The sequence below is a fragment of the Scomber scombrus genome, chromosome 4, assembly GCF_963691925.1.
Source record: "Scomber scombrus chromosome 4, fScoSco1.1, whole genome shotgun sequence".
Lineage (NCBI taxonomy): Eukaryota > Metazoa > Chordata > Actinopteri > Scombriformes > Scombridae > Scomber > Scomber scombrus.
Window position 1 is genome coordinate 27,091,533 of NC_084973.1, and position 14,756 is coordinate 27,106,288.

Below are 14,756 nucleotides of genomic sequence, written 5' to 3' on the forward strand. Positions count from 1 at the left end.
AAATTACTGCTACTTCACACTGTGGATTATAAGCCTCATCACGTACACTGAAAGTACAATCACTTTTGAAGGGGATCTTTTAAGAGCCAGTATAAACAGGAAGAATGATTATAGTGAAGAAAACCTCTTTCAGTGTTCATATGACCACCTTCAAGTGGTTAAATGTACTTCAACCGGAGAAATATGCGAACCCAACTGCAACAACCCAATTTATTTCAGGACAACTGACTTCTGAAGCTTTTTCTCAGTGCCTATGAAATTGCAAACGTGTCCTTTAAGCTTGGAGAAAGAAAAACGTATTTATTGACAAGAAGCACAAGACAGCGTTTTTATTCACATTTAACCAAAACAACAATGTATCACCTCATTAGGCAGCCATTATAACCAAATTAAGTGGCGGTAAGCAGGTGGGAAGCCAGTCAGGGATCTAGTCCTGGTTGAATCTAGTCTAACTGGTTTGTTTGGGCCTCCCTGGTTTATTTTTATGACTCAGATGCCCTTGAGCAAGGCACTTAATCCCCAAACTGCACCAGTGAAAGTCCTCAGTAACAGTTTTGTCACATTTTATCTGAAACAGCCTGTAAAAACATTTATGGGGTGTAATATTAACCGAAATAAGACTTGTGTCTATTGACACAGACCAAACGTGACTGTGAGGAAACATTATTTATTACATTACAAAGCCAACTTCTTACACTAATATTTTTGGTATTTTAAAATACATTAAACTCTTCTTTAATTGGGTAACATGTACAGTAGTTTTACATGTTTTTGTTTTTGGGTCTCCAAAAAAGATTGAATAAAAATAAATTGGCAGTGGTGCAGGACCCTCTCTCTGAAAGGAAGCGGTTAGCTAATTTAATTTCATGAGGTTACAAAAGTCACAGATAAAGTCACAAATAAAGAAAAAGAAATAATCAGTCATACAGATACAAGCAAATAACAAAAAAAAACAATATCTGAGCTGCTGTCCCTGCTAAATGATAATAAATAAACTGATTTAACCGGATCTCCAGAAACTATGTGAGGTCACGTCAAGAGGTAGACCAACTTAAATAAATGTATTTACTGCAAACAGGAAGTAATTTTAAAATCTATCCTTTCTCCTCAAGAGAAATCCAGTCTGAACAGGACAACGACAAAAATTTACAGCACAGTGGGTCTCATGCAAGAACCACTCGTTCGAACCCATTCATTATTGTTTGATTTACGGATTATAATGCCTTCAGTTTATATATTATACCAAACAGTATTTTAGATTTTGTGATTTTTATTGCCATATTTTGGCACAGAAACATATATTTCATCATTTCATTCCACTTTGCTTTAAAAATATGTTTTTTAGCATCTGACGATATGTCAAACAGTCCCTCTTTATTTCTGTCACAGTACAGAGCTTCTCTGATGACACCTCGTTAGCAGCTTTCTGAAAGCGGGACTTGAAGATGTGTTTTTGCTCTTTGGGGACTTTTTTGTAAATGAAATTTGCCGCATGACTAAGCAGAATATAGAGCCCTATATGGCAATTTTAGGGGCATGGATTATGCTAATTATTACAAGCACCTCCTCATGAAAAGGTGGTATTCATCAGGCTGAAACGAACAATTTACAACATGTTCAGAGGGAAAACTCGTATGAGCAAACCTCACAGAAAACATTGATAACTGTGGACAGTCAGTATAAATGGTAAATGGACTGTACTTAAATAGCGCTTTTACAGAACAGGTCACATTCACCCATTCACACACATTCATACACTGATGGCCAGGGCTACCACGCAGGGTGCCGACCATCATCATCACCATCATCATCATCAACTCATCAGATGGACACTAACCATTCACACACATTCATACACCATTGGCCATCAGGAGTAATTTGGGGATAAGGTACATGTGGACTGGAGGAGCTGAGAATCTTCCAATTGGTGGACAAACGCCCTATCTACTGAGCCACAGCCGTCCCCTGATAAACTGCAAGACAATATTAATAAAATCATTACAGCTCTGTTGAGGGTTTCCTTGGTTTTGCCTCCTCTTCATTTCGTGGAACGTGGAAGTCCACGTAAGGACACCACTTGGAGTTGAGGCACACCAGTTTCTTCAAAGTGGAGGTTTTGACGATATTGAAGCCTGTCTCTCCCCCAAAGGTGCTGGGCTTCCAGTACTCAGGGGAGCAGATAGGGTTTCCCATCAGGCCTTTCAGGGAGAAGGGAGCACCCATCTCTACCATACTCTCACCAAATATACCGTTAGAACGGGCCTTCTCCAGTAGGACCCCGGGGTAGAACTCCAAAGCATCTATATCACCGTAAAGTTCCTCTAAACCTTCGGCCATTTCTACGTCATCTGTTTGGAAAAGAGAAAAATCATTTTGTTGGCTTATGATAACTGTGGTTAAACAATTTAAGAAATACACTTATTTAGCTTTCTAACTGAGAGTTTGATGAGAAAACCGAACAAAGCTACAGACAAAAGACAAGAGGTTCGTTTTTTGACTTTTTTTCTAATCTTTCAGTTTTGGTGAAATTTTGGACCATTTGGAGATTTATTGAAATGAAACCATGTGAGAAGTTTAGATGGAAAAATCACTATTTGGTGGAGCTGTTAACAACTCATAGACATCTGAAATGTGACCCCCACTACACACTGTTTTTTGTAAGACGTCAAAAGCCAAAAAGGTTGAAAACCACTGGTTTCATCATTAACAATGTGTTGTATTTTAAAAGCTTGTTATATTATCCATTGTGTCAAATCTTCATCTAACAAGTAACTAAAGCTGTCAAATAAATGTAGTGGAGTAGAAAGTATAAATTAGCATAAAATGAAACACTCAAGTAAAATACATGTACCTCAAAAACTGTACTTGAAATCTCATATCCTTCAGATGTGCACAATATCCACAATAACTGCTGTATCATTATAGTTTATAAGAAATATCTTGTAACCCCTTTACTGTATCTTTGTGAGACTTAACAAGGAGAGTATGCAAAGAGAGTCTCAAAAGCAGATTACAATATCATTTCTGCTTACCAGTGAATTCATAAAAGGAGCGGTATGGCTTGAGGTTGAACTTCTTCCTGTATTCATTGAAAGGCCGCACACGCACTGCTCTAGACTCTCTGATGACCATTTCTACCACTTTGAGCAATACTTCATTAATGTTGTGACCTCCACCTATCTGAAAAACACAAAGAAAAAAAGTTACAACAACCTTATTCTGATTAACTGAGCACATCCAGATGAAGAGCTCTTTCCTGTATTGCTGAGCAGGTAACACCATGCAACGATCAGCCAGTCAGTACTTTTGCAAGGCTGCACATCTTTGATGCTGCAGAGAGACAGCATCTAAGAATCTCACTTGTTTCAAGAGATGAACTAAGGAGGAAGTTTACTTTAATGTGGATAAATTAAGAAACGTTGTGGTTTAGTGGTCACAAAAACATGCTGTGTCAAATGTTTCACCATCACTGCGGTCGGAGAGAAGATTTTGTCAAGTAGTTTGATGTTTCTAGTAAGCAGAGGAGCAGGCAGCACGTGATGAATGGGAGAGACGAGGAGTCTTGTAACAGTGTGTTTTACTATTATACCCTCTGTCTTTATCTTTTTAGACTTATGGTCACTAAATTTATCTACCAGTACAGGATATATTAGGCCACTCATCACATGGCATGTGAGTTGTACTTGTTTTAGGATACTTTTCATGAAAATCTTTCACCTATTAGACTAAGTATGTCATATACAACATTATCACAACACATTTCAGAGTGAAAGATAGATGATAAATATAAGCTCAACTTCCTCTGTGGCATCTCTTCTCGTATATCAGTTTCTTTACTGTGCTAAATGTGGGCCTAACGAGTCACCAAGTTGCTATCACACACATATCCACCTTTCAGGGATTAGTTCAAACTGTTCAAAGTAGAACAGTAGTCAGGTAGCCATATAACACTGAAAAAGGTTTTGCTTGCCATGATCGTTCCTCCTTTTAATATAGCTGAATCTCCAGAATAAAATGTCTGCTTTGAATCTCTGCATTTAAATACGTAGAATATCAACATTTGTGAAAATGAAATCTATGTGAGCTGACTTTCATGTTTGGAGGAGTTGGGTGGTTGGCTAGAAATTTTGTTAAGTTGCAAAGTACAAAGTTGCAAAAGCTTCAAAGTTGCAGAAGCCACTGTTGGAGACCACTGCTCACTTCCTCTTTCAACCGAAAAAAGCAAGTATTTTTAGTGAAGCATATTTTTATACGTATGGACATTTGTAGCCGTTTGTCTGGCGACAAAATTGGATATTTCATCCCAAACCATGCTCTATTCGTAACCCTTACCACATGTGTTCTGTGCCTAAATCTTAGCAGACAGTGTTAAAACATAAAACATCATTATTCAACTGACAGCAACCACGTGCTTTATGGGGAAAACACTTATACTACAAAAAAAAAATATATATATATTACAAAGTTGTCCAAATTAGTCGAATGAAGTGATTATTTTCCAATGGTACAACCTTTCTAGTGCAATTATTATGCTTTATCTACTATTCAACATGAACACAGATACACTTTCAGCAGATGAATGTGATAACAGCCTTTTAGTGTCAAACGCTGCACATACATCATTTTGCACAGTGAAGCTCAAACATCCAAATTAAGGAAGAAGAATAATAACATATTATTGAGTGGAGGGGGACTTTAGATTTTCTGTCTCATCCCTACATCATTATTTTAATTTTGCAGTTGTTCAAAATGTAACTAAGTCTAATCTTCCTATACAAAAAGGCAAATAAACTGTAAGACTTTAGCTGCATTTGCACTGCTAACACTTGATTCTTGTGCACACTGAGTGAATGGTGCTTCACTACCTGTCCTGCAGGCTGTCGAGAGAAAGCATCGACCATTTTCTCCACTCCGTAATGCATGAGGAGTGAGGTGTTGTAGTAAAACTGGGAGTGCGGGATATCATCGCCGTCGATGAGGAAGCTGTCAGGCATCAGTGGGTGCCAGTGGTAGAGCTGGCAGAACTCCAGGGCGATGCGGTTGCTGTACTGGAAACGTGAGCTGAAGAGCAGGGGGGGATCGAACGTCAGCTTCAGCAGGTAACCGCTCAACTGCTTCACATACTCCTCTATTATAATGTTGATGATCTCCCCTGGAGGGCAAAAAAATCACACTGAATAAAGGCTTATTGAAGTGAAAAATATTTAAAGACGTGTGAAGAAAACAGGTTTGAAAACATCCCTAAATGGTTAGTTAACACCTGGGGTGGACAAAAAAATAAGAACACACAATGTTGTGCAGTCAAATACAACACCACAGCATGTCAGCTCAAAAAAAGTTTAATATATAGTTTTCAGTGGTTTCTGCAGCTGATCTTGTGTTGCAAGATAATTAAAGTAATACTAACTTTGCAAGGAACATTCACATTTTTCTTTAAAAAATATATTTAATCTGGTACATCACCAACTTGAATGACCAACTTGATGGGAAATAATGTCAATTTGCAACAGGGTCAGTTATATCTTAGTGATAGTGACAACTTATGCTTTGACTGCTCCCAGCAGCCTTAAAGGAACCACAATCATTGCAACTGTGATGTCCAGGGAGTAAAGGTGCAGGAATATGGATCTATTTACAAAAGTTATTTGGGGTTATTTGGAGATATTTTTAAGTAACTTTGGATCAAAGACTCATCTGTACAAATAACTGAGTATAATGAGCTGAGAAGTGCACTTTCTCAACCTCAGAAGGAAAAAAACTGTCCACATGGACACAGGAAGCTTTTTTTTATGGTTGCTTTAAACTAAAATATTTGCCCACAGGGGTATTTTGTTTTAAAGACAGAAGCTGAAAAACCTGTACTTTTAAGCTTGGTGATTGAGATTGATTGATAGAGTCCATTTGCTGTCAGTGGCCATAATAATGAACGAGGAGGAAATTAGTACAACGTCAAGTGATCAGCTTCAACTGGATTTTGGAAGCATCTGGACTTTCCAACAGAACAAAGACCAGGTTTACAAGTCAAAACTGGTTTTGAAACAGATAAGTCAACTCTTTCTGATGGCCTTCTCAAAGCCCTGATACAAGTTTTGGTGTTTGTATTGGACTGAACTGATTTTTTACTTTTACTGTGTTATTCTTCAGTGGCTCTCACCTATGATGATGAGTCTGGCAGTCTGGAAGAGCTGCTCATCGTCCCAGGTAGGATGTTCTGCCTGCAGGATGTCACAGACCCTGTTATGCTCCCTCAACCATATGGTGGCGTACATGGTGAGACCCGGCAGCATGCCATAAACCTCCTGACCGATGGCCAGACGCTGCTCTTGAGGGAACTTTTCAGGATACAGCATGTGCACAGGGGCATCAGATAACTTAGGGGGGTAGACCTCACCGTTTACTAACTGTGGACGAACAAAAAGAAGACATCCACGTGTGAAGAGAAAGGTTAAAAGATAAATCATCATTCTTATTTTAACATAAGCGTTAAATAAGCGTTCTTTGCACCCTTGTGAGTAAAACACCACCCTAATGCAGAAGTTCCTCTCAAGGCCTGATCACAACTTGAAGCATGCCAAAGGCAAAGTAATGTGTTATCAGCCTCCAGCGATATATACTGATTAACGGATAACATTGTGTTTCTTCACAACCTTATCCTTATCACTACTATCTAGAAAATACCGCTACCGCTATTTTTTCAGAAGTTGACATGACACAGGAAGTGAAAGCTATTCACAGCTAACACCCTATAGATGCACAAGACACAGAGAAGTTCATGCATGACTGATACCCCGACTATATCCAGACGTTAGGAAACTATTATTGATATTAACTTAATGACTACCAAAATAACTTTATATTTCAAATAGTAAATGCAACTAGTTACTTAGTAGGAGAGTGTGAGTAAAGTGACGCTTAGAAGGGTCTCTGAATCACTTTGTCAGCTGAAATTGAAAAGCCCAATTTAAAACAACAGTTATAGAAACAGACTTATTCTGTTTCTTTAAAGGATAAGTTCATAATGTTCCAAGTACAACAATAGTTAGGTGCCCAAAAAACAGGAAAAAGGCTTTCACTGAAATAATCGTTCCTCCTTTTAATACAGCGCAGTCACCAGAATAAAATGTGGGCATTGTATGCCATTGCAAACCACGGATACATTAAATCTCTAGAACATACTTTACAGCTGAAACTGAAAGGCCTAATTTAAAGTAACAGTTACAGAAATACATTTATTTGTTTTCTTGTTGAGAGTAAGATGAGAAGATCTAAACTACTCAAATGTTAAGACTTTGTAGGACCCTCTTAATACAATGGTATTTAATACCTGTTTCACAATCATATCAGCAAAGTATGAAAGTATGATGAAAAACTAGTAGGTAGGATATGGCTTAAAACTACATTATATAATTCAATACATTTTCAGTACTTAAATAGTAAGTAGTAATTAAATAAATGTGACGTGAACCCATATGAACAGCATGAAATGGAAACGTCCCTGTTATGAGAGTGGATGTATTAATTAGAAGATGTGTATACTGGACTCAAAGATGGCATCCAGTGTTAATATGCATGAATACCTGATATTTCAGCTTTCCATCTGTATGAAGCCGTAGTTGATGCTGTCGCATGAGATTGTCTCCATATATATTGCTCGCATCTACCTGGGTGAGTATGAGATTGATTATGATTATCAGGTTTATTGTTTAAATTAGATCTCGACTGGAGGTGACTGCTGAATGTCAGTATGTGTCTCACTCCGTGTCCTAGAGCCTTGGTGAAACCTCCCTGAACTGCATGGTCTGTCTTGAAGAACTGATGGGTGAAGTGTTGCGCCATGAAGGCAAACATCAGATTGGTTCCCTGAGGATCTGGCCTGAACTGCTTTCTCTTAAAGAAACGCTCCGCCAACACTTTGGGATCAGGGAGAACCGGTTTGCCTGCAGAGAGAGAAACATGTCAGTAACATTACATGATTTCTTGTGGTGGAAAGTCACCTGTGTGTAGTTGTGTTGGTTTAACGTCTCACCTTTAGCTCCCATAGGCAAAGGGCAGTCTTTAGGTACAGGAGGTAGAAGCCGGGTGTAGTAGGAGGTGTTGTAGTAGGACTCCCAGCTGAGGTATCCATACTTAGTATTGTAGGTCGGAGGGCTTGGAATAAGGTCACTTCTGACTTTAGGATGATAAAAGTACAAATGATCAACCAGCTGCATGTTTCATCAATGCTGAGTAAAGTAACAAGTTTGAATATATAATATTTCACTGGAATTAATATGTCATCTCATCTATTATTGAACATTGTGTGTAGTTTATAGGCAACAGCAACATGCACTTCTCAAATAATGTCAATATAACCTCATCACACCTTACCCAAAGCAGCCTAAAACCCAGAAATATGTATACATTTTTCATCATGGTGGCAAGTTATTTGTTATCAGACTGATAGGACAAAAATCCTGCCTGTATGATATGTTTAAGTATACAGGATACATATTGTGAGCATAAGAGAAGAACTGAAGAAAATGGTGAGAAAATGTTTGTCGACTCCACAAAGTGGTCTGTGGTCTGTCGTCAATGATTCTGCTGATTGTGTGGGTGGAAGTTGACTCAGCGTTTGGGAGATTTTAATCTTATCACCTACCCGTCAGCACATATCTCATGAATATATCTTGCAGGAAAGAGTTGTTGACCAGGTCCCAGAACCACTCGAAGTGTGTGAGGAAGTAGTGAACCGACGAAGGGCTTGGCTTTAGCATGCGGCGAATGCGGGTCCAGAACTCCGCTACAGACAAAAATCAAGAACAAACACAGTTGAGAAACACATGACACATTTTAAATGATTTATTAACCATTAATTAAGGGCCTCTCTTTATGAAGTAGCTCTCATATTTTAGAGGATATGTCAGGCGATTTTCTGTGTTAATGTCAAAAAATCTCACATGCAGAGCCAAACCAACAATGAACTGATCGTAGTAACAAGTATTGTGTGTTTATCCAAAGTCTTATCTTATTCCTCTGTGCCATAGGCCTCCATTGTAGTCCAAAAACTATTATAAACACATGAATGAGCCACACTACTGCACTGGGTGACATGTTCCTTGTTCCCAAAGAGCGTGATTACTAACTTGTTTAGTAGCAGCTCCAGTGTCAAGTTTTCACTCTTCAGACAGTTTTGACTATGTACTAAACTTCTTTGGGGAATTTACAACATCTGAGTCAGAGTCTGATCAATACAACGAGCATGAAAAAATTGTGATTGATTACTGTAAAGAAAATGCATCTTCTTGTTATTACTCTTTGGAGCCGTTTCTAAACAAACTAAAGTAATCACACACTTCGGGGACAATGAACACGTCAACCGGTGCAGAAATGAGACGACAACAGAGGTCTATGACACAGACGACTGAGATATCAGGCTTTACATATACATATAAATACTTTGATTCACTGTTGTTTTGGCTCTGCACATGAGGTTTGTTGACAGTACAAAAAATATAGAAAATTGTCAGCCATATCGATAATAAGAATAAGAGTCTGATATCTGAACCCTGTATCTGAGTGTTGTAATAGAAACCAAAATGATAAATCCAAAACTACACCCATTTTATCTTCTTTCTGGTTCTTACATTTATTATCTCACCAGAAGCTGAAAAAATAAACTCCATGACTGCTGCAGTAAATTAAGAGATCAAAACATATCCTGCTTCAACCAAACCTCTGTTTTGAAATCACACAGAATAAAGGTTAATGGTCATCAAGGGGAATTTGGGAGGTTGACCAGAGGATAACCTTTAAGTCACGTGGCTGTGACTGTAATACAAATCCACAGTCTGACACACAGATACTCAGATTTTTTTTAAACTTACGAATTGTGCAGTTTTCCCCGTAGAAACCAGTGCGAGAGCAGTCACATTCATAGCTGTTTGTCCCAAATCTCACACACACTCCTGAGTTCTGACAAGGGTAGTAGCAACAGGGATTCACTGCAAACAAAGAAAAGTCAAGTTCATTTTATTCATACTGTAGATCAACATCACAAAACACAAATAAACCCCACCAACAGAGAAACTTTAATAGGTCATCAGAGGTCATCTGCTTTGTACAACTGAATCTCAGACAGAGTAATCTGTTAGATAAAATGGTTGATCGTTGCTGAGGTGACTTTGAACAGATGGTGTGATGATTCAGAGTGATACTGAAAGCAGACGTGAGAAACCAAAGATGAAGCTCAGACAACCTAAAAGTGATGCACTAAAAGACTGCGTAGTTCTGTATCTGTTCACTTTTATTAACCATACTGTGGGGGCTCACATTGTGTGGAGTAGATACCGTAAAGCAGCTTCCTTCAAGATAAATTGTTCAATTGTCGGGTTAAGAGTTGGTTAAAGGTTACATTTCAGTCTAGTAATGCCTTTTAAATACAGGTGTGAATACAGACACTGTGCATATACACATATATAATAAATATAACAGTGAGTGAGGTCATTTTGCATGAATACTTGCACTTTTTATACTTTAAATACATTTTGCAACCCATACTTTTATACTTTTTCTCAAGTAAGATTTTGAATGCAACGTTTTTACTTGTAAATTAATATTTCTGTATTGTGATTTTGCTACTTTTACTTAAATGATCTCAGTTATTCTTCAACTACTGCAGAATATTTGCAGGAACTAGTGAAATAAAGTATAATGGGTGCCATGGTGCTTCTGTCACCTAACACCCATATCTTTAACCCTCCGTGCAGTTGTAATAGGACTTCCTGTCCTCCCCTCATACTCGCAGAAGTTCAGTGAGATAATCAGACACTGCAGCTTTTTCTTCCTTATTAACTGAGAATGAGTCAGTAGATAAGCGTAGTCACGAACAACCGATAGATTTACGTTTCTGAGAAAAGAAAGTGTATAAATGCATGTTGTAAATAGAGTAGTTGATTTTGTCAGTGAACTTATGTTGACCTTTCTCTTTCAGGGAAACACATCCCAAATATTTTGATTTAGCTTTCTGATGCAGAAAAACACAAATAGTTTTTTTTTTTTAAATAAAAAAAACCATAGACAAGATGTATTTCATAATCCCACTTTTTTATTTTCCTATGGTATGACCTGAATTGCAGTTTTAAGCTGCTCTGCACCAAAGGTCGGTCACTTTTGGCCTAAATTAAAATACAAGTTCATTCATTCAGCCTGTCCCAGCATGCAAAGGACAAGTTCACAACTATTCAAGTCATAAGCCTCCTAATTATTTACTTGGTCTAATTGTTTAATCCGGCGTAACAGGCGTGTAGTGTAGCCACACTTTAGAGCGTTTAGGTGGCATCTTGGCGGCTAAACTGTTAAGCGCGCTAATTCAAATTCACCGCGTCTTCACCACCACAGACGGTTTGTAGCTGCTGTAGCAGTGGGCCAATCACGTCGCATTAAATTGAAGAACACTTGCGTTGATTGGCTGTGAGCAAGTTCATACAAATAGTAATATTTTCTAGCTCTGGGTGCAAAAAGGATCGATTGCAAGTATCGTTTGATGGTTTCGATACAACTTGGTATCAATTTATTTCAGTCGATACCTTAAAGTTGTTGAGTACCGATACCCAGACCTAGTCATAAATGATTATTGAGAGTGATTTCTTTGTTATGAGTCACTATATAGTTTTTCAGGAAAATCCTGCATAGTGTACCTTTAATTTAAATTTATTGGAATTTATTATTATTATTATTTATTTATTTATTATTATAGGAGTAGATGGCATTAATCACCTGTTCACAGCTGATGTTAACTTTGATGTTTTCCTTTAATTAAAAAACAACAACCTCGACGCAGGTTTAGAAAGATGAGCTATTATCTCCGTGAGTTAAACGGAGATAATTTATAGATAAAAGTGAATCAATACAGCTCTTAACCTCAAAATTATGTTTAATATGTTATGAAAATTGTTCAACACAGTTGTACAATACATTCATGCCAATTTTGTCCCCAAAACTCTAACTTCTCAGTCCAATTATCTATCAATTGTGACGAATAATAAAATCTTCTTACCAACACTTGAGTCACTGGCCCATGATGAGCTCTCCAGCAGCAACAAAGACACCCAGATAGTCAAGAAACTAAACCCTGCAGGCATCACAACAGCTGAAAATTACAAGTGTGAATAACATCATTTTTCAGGCAGGTGTTTTGTTTAATAAATGTTTGTACGTACCTTTCATGACTTCCACACTATGAGGGGTCGAAATAGAATAATAATAAAAGGCTTATTTTAAAAAGGGGTTCACAGTTTTATTCTGTTACTAGAAAGCGATGTCTCTCCATACCAGCACATACTGACATGGTCTAATTGGCTGTGTAACATAAATATTGAGAATGGGCGGTCACAAAGTTTCCACTACTTCCTCTATTTAGCCCTCAATAAAACGTCTGCAAGTGACTCCAAAATATCTTGATTTCTTAGTGTTGCTTGGCAGGGACAAATTGTTCACAAGATAATGTTTAAACCCCTTTAATATTTCTTTTTCTTTTTCTCTCAGAATAAAATGATCTGCCCCCCCTAATGAAAAAACATAATGTTTATATATGATTCATACAATTGCAGTGACAGGAAACTATCACACAGTGGTGCGACACGGGACAGTCTCACAGTGCTCTGTCGCCACCTGCTGGCAAATATATAAAACAACCTTCATTAAAGCAAGTCTTCATTAAAGCAAGCCCATTGAATTTCAATTTTAATTAAAATACTGAGAAGCTAATGACTGATACATGTACTCACAAAACACTCCATTACCTTCAATTTTCGTGTGCAAGATAATAATACTAGAAATAATTATAAGTAGTTTTTTTTTTTAAAGGGCGTTCCCTCCAGTAATCGAAAGTAATGAATTACTCAAGTTCTGTACTAGAGTACAGTTATCAGGTACTTTGCTTAAGTATTTCCATTTGATGCTGCTTTATACTTCCACTGCCTTACAATTTAGAGGAAAATATTTTACTTTTTACTCCTCTACTTTTATTTGACAGATGTAATACATTTTTAGATTGAAATTTTACATTAAAAAATATATACTAAGCTTATAAAATACAAAAATATTAAAGATTAAACCAGTAGTTTCCAAACGTTTTGGTTTCTAACCCCTATGTGCAGTTTTGGCTCTTTTTCAGGTTACAGATTTTTGAGTTGTCAGCAGTTCCACCTCATAAACATTTGTTTTAGGCCTAATGAGGTAAAGTTCAGGTAATATAAAAGCAAAGTTTGGAGAAAAGTCTCAAAGATGAATCCAAATGTGTGTTTCATAACTTTTCCTTCTTCTTTCTGCACCCACCCAATATTAGCTATAAATGTAGCTGATAATACTTCTGTGATTTTAATTAAGCAGGATCTTAAATTATGATTATGATTTTACATTGTGGTATTCTTACTTTTACTTAAGTAAAGGATCTGAATGCTTCTTCCACCACTGGCACACTCATACATGAAGCTTAGCAAAAGTTCAGTCAGGGAAACCATCTTTTTGCATGCCCACTTCTCCAATTGCAGGTTTAATACTCTACACTCTACACTCCACACTCTCACCTCCTTTCCAGTTCCTCATTTATGCTCATTGTGTTAATTTGGTCTGAATTCTTGTTGTTTATTAGGAATGTTCCTATTTCCAAAAGCTTGCTCTGTTGATGTATGCCTGTCTCTTTATACCCTGATCAGAAGGCCTAAAAACACCCTGCAGAGGTCAGCAGTCTATCACAAAACTAACACACACATACAGAGAGAGAGACACTGACACTAATTAGGAATCTGATTTGTGTCTTTAAAGAGGAAAAACAGAAACATGAAAACTTGTGTGCAGCTGCGGAGGCTTCTTAAAAAAGAAAATGAACTAAACAATACAGTCGAGCTGCCAGGTGCTGCTCTTTGATTCTTTCCCATGGCGGCATTATCTGAGCCAAACCTGTGTGAGATTTTTGCCTGTTGAAGTAACTCTCCAGTGTAATTTCCCGCATACTGTAGCAATTTTAGGTCTTAGCTTGTCGGCTGTGTCTTTTTTTTCAGATAAGTTCAATCTTGATCAAAAAAATGCCCTTCTTTAACTTCTCCTTGAAGCTTGTATGTTACTGAATATGTTTTTGGATTCAAATAGAGTCATTATCAATGTGATTTTGTTGATTTTGTACCATAACCGCTGTAATTACAGTTAGTTTGTGTGTCACGTTTCTCTATTCTCATATCTTAAATATTTTCTGTGAATTCTTAACATTTATCTAGTAAAAGTCTTCCTGATTAAATGTCGGCAAGTGGTTCTGATAAGGTTTGCTTTCCACATCCTGTCATTTTCAAGAAGAGTTCAGTACAATGTTGTGCCTCACGTAACATTTTGACCCAAAACTGAATGAGCTCAGCTTCTTCTTCTCAGAGACCGTATTGTGTCGTCTGCCAAGTTTGTTCAGTGTGCGTTAAAGGGTGTGTGTGCAGCCCTGAGGCTTTAAGACAAAGAGAAGATCCAGCTGGTCCTACCGTGTGCTCTTAAAACTATACTGTACGTCTTATAATAATATTTTTTCAATCAGTTGTGAGTATGAAAGTGTTTAACAGGTTTGAGAAATTATTATTTCTTTGACAGAAAATGCAGTTTAATTGAATTAAATGTCATTGTTTGGGAGTGTAGATGTGAGGAGATGCCTTTGAGTGCAGTGGGAAATTGTAGTGCATGTTAACCCAGCCAAGACCAATAATCTATCTTTCTCCAGGAAAGTCCTGGAAAACTGGGAT

At 37.5% G+C, this 14,756-nt stretch overlaps 1 protein-coding gene across 1 annotated transcript; it reads right to left on the bottom strand.

The window, feature by feature from the left end:
- Nucleotides 1–202: 202 nt before the first annotated feature.
- Nucleotides 203–12,300, bottom strand: ptgs1 (prostaglandin-endoperoxide synthase 1). The gene is made up of 11 exons (XM_062417771.1): nucleotides 12,198–12,300; nucleotides 12,035–12,109; nucleotides 9,864–9,980; nucleotides 8,639–8,779; nucleotides 8,027–8,170; nucleotides 7,756–7,937; nucleotides 7,578–7,661; nucleotides 6,155–6,401; nucleotides 4,866–5,152; nucleotides 3,033–3,180; nucleotides 203–2,348 (listed from the first exon to the last, which is right to left on the bottom strand). The coding sequence occupies exons 1-11, from the start codon at nucleotides 12,202–12,204 to the stop codon at nucleotides 1,999–2,001; spliced, it is 1,782 nt and encodes a 593-aa protein (XP_062273755.1). The 5' UTR covers nucleotides 12,205–12,300; the 3' UTR covers nucleotides 203–1,998.
- Between the last annotated feature and the right edge of the window lie 2,456 nt (nucleotides 12,301–14,756).

Coding starts and splice junctions, on each gene's coding strand:
- ptgs1 (XM_062417771.1), bottom strand. Junction 7,938..8,026: donor TTTGCCTATGGGAGCTAAAG/GTGAGACGTTAA, acceptor CTCTCTCTGCAG/GCAAACCGGTTCTCCCTGAT. Junction 6,402..7,577: donor ATGGAAAGCTGAAATATCAG/GTATTCATGCAT, acceptor GTTCGTCCACAG/TTAGTAAACGGTGAGGTCTA.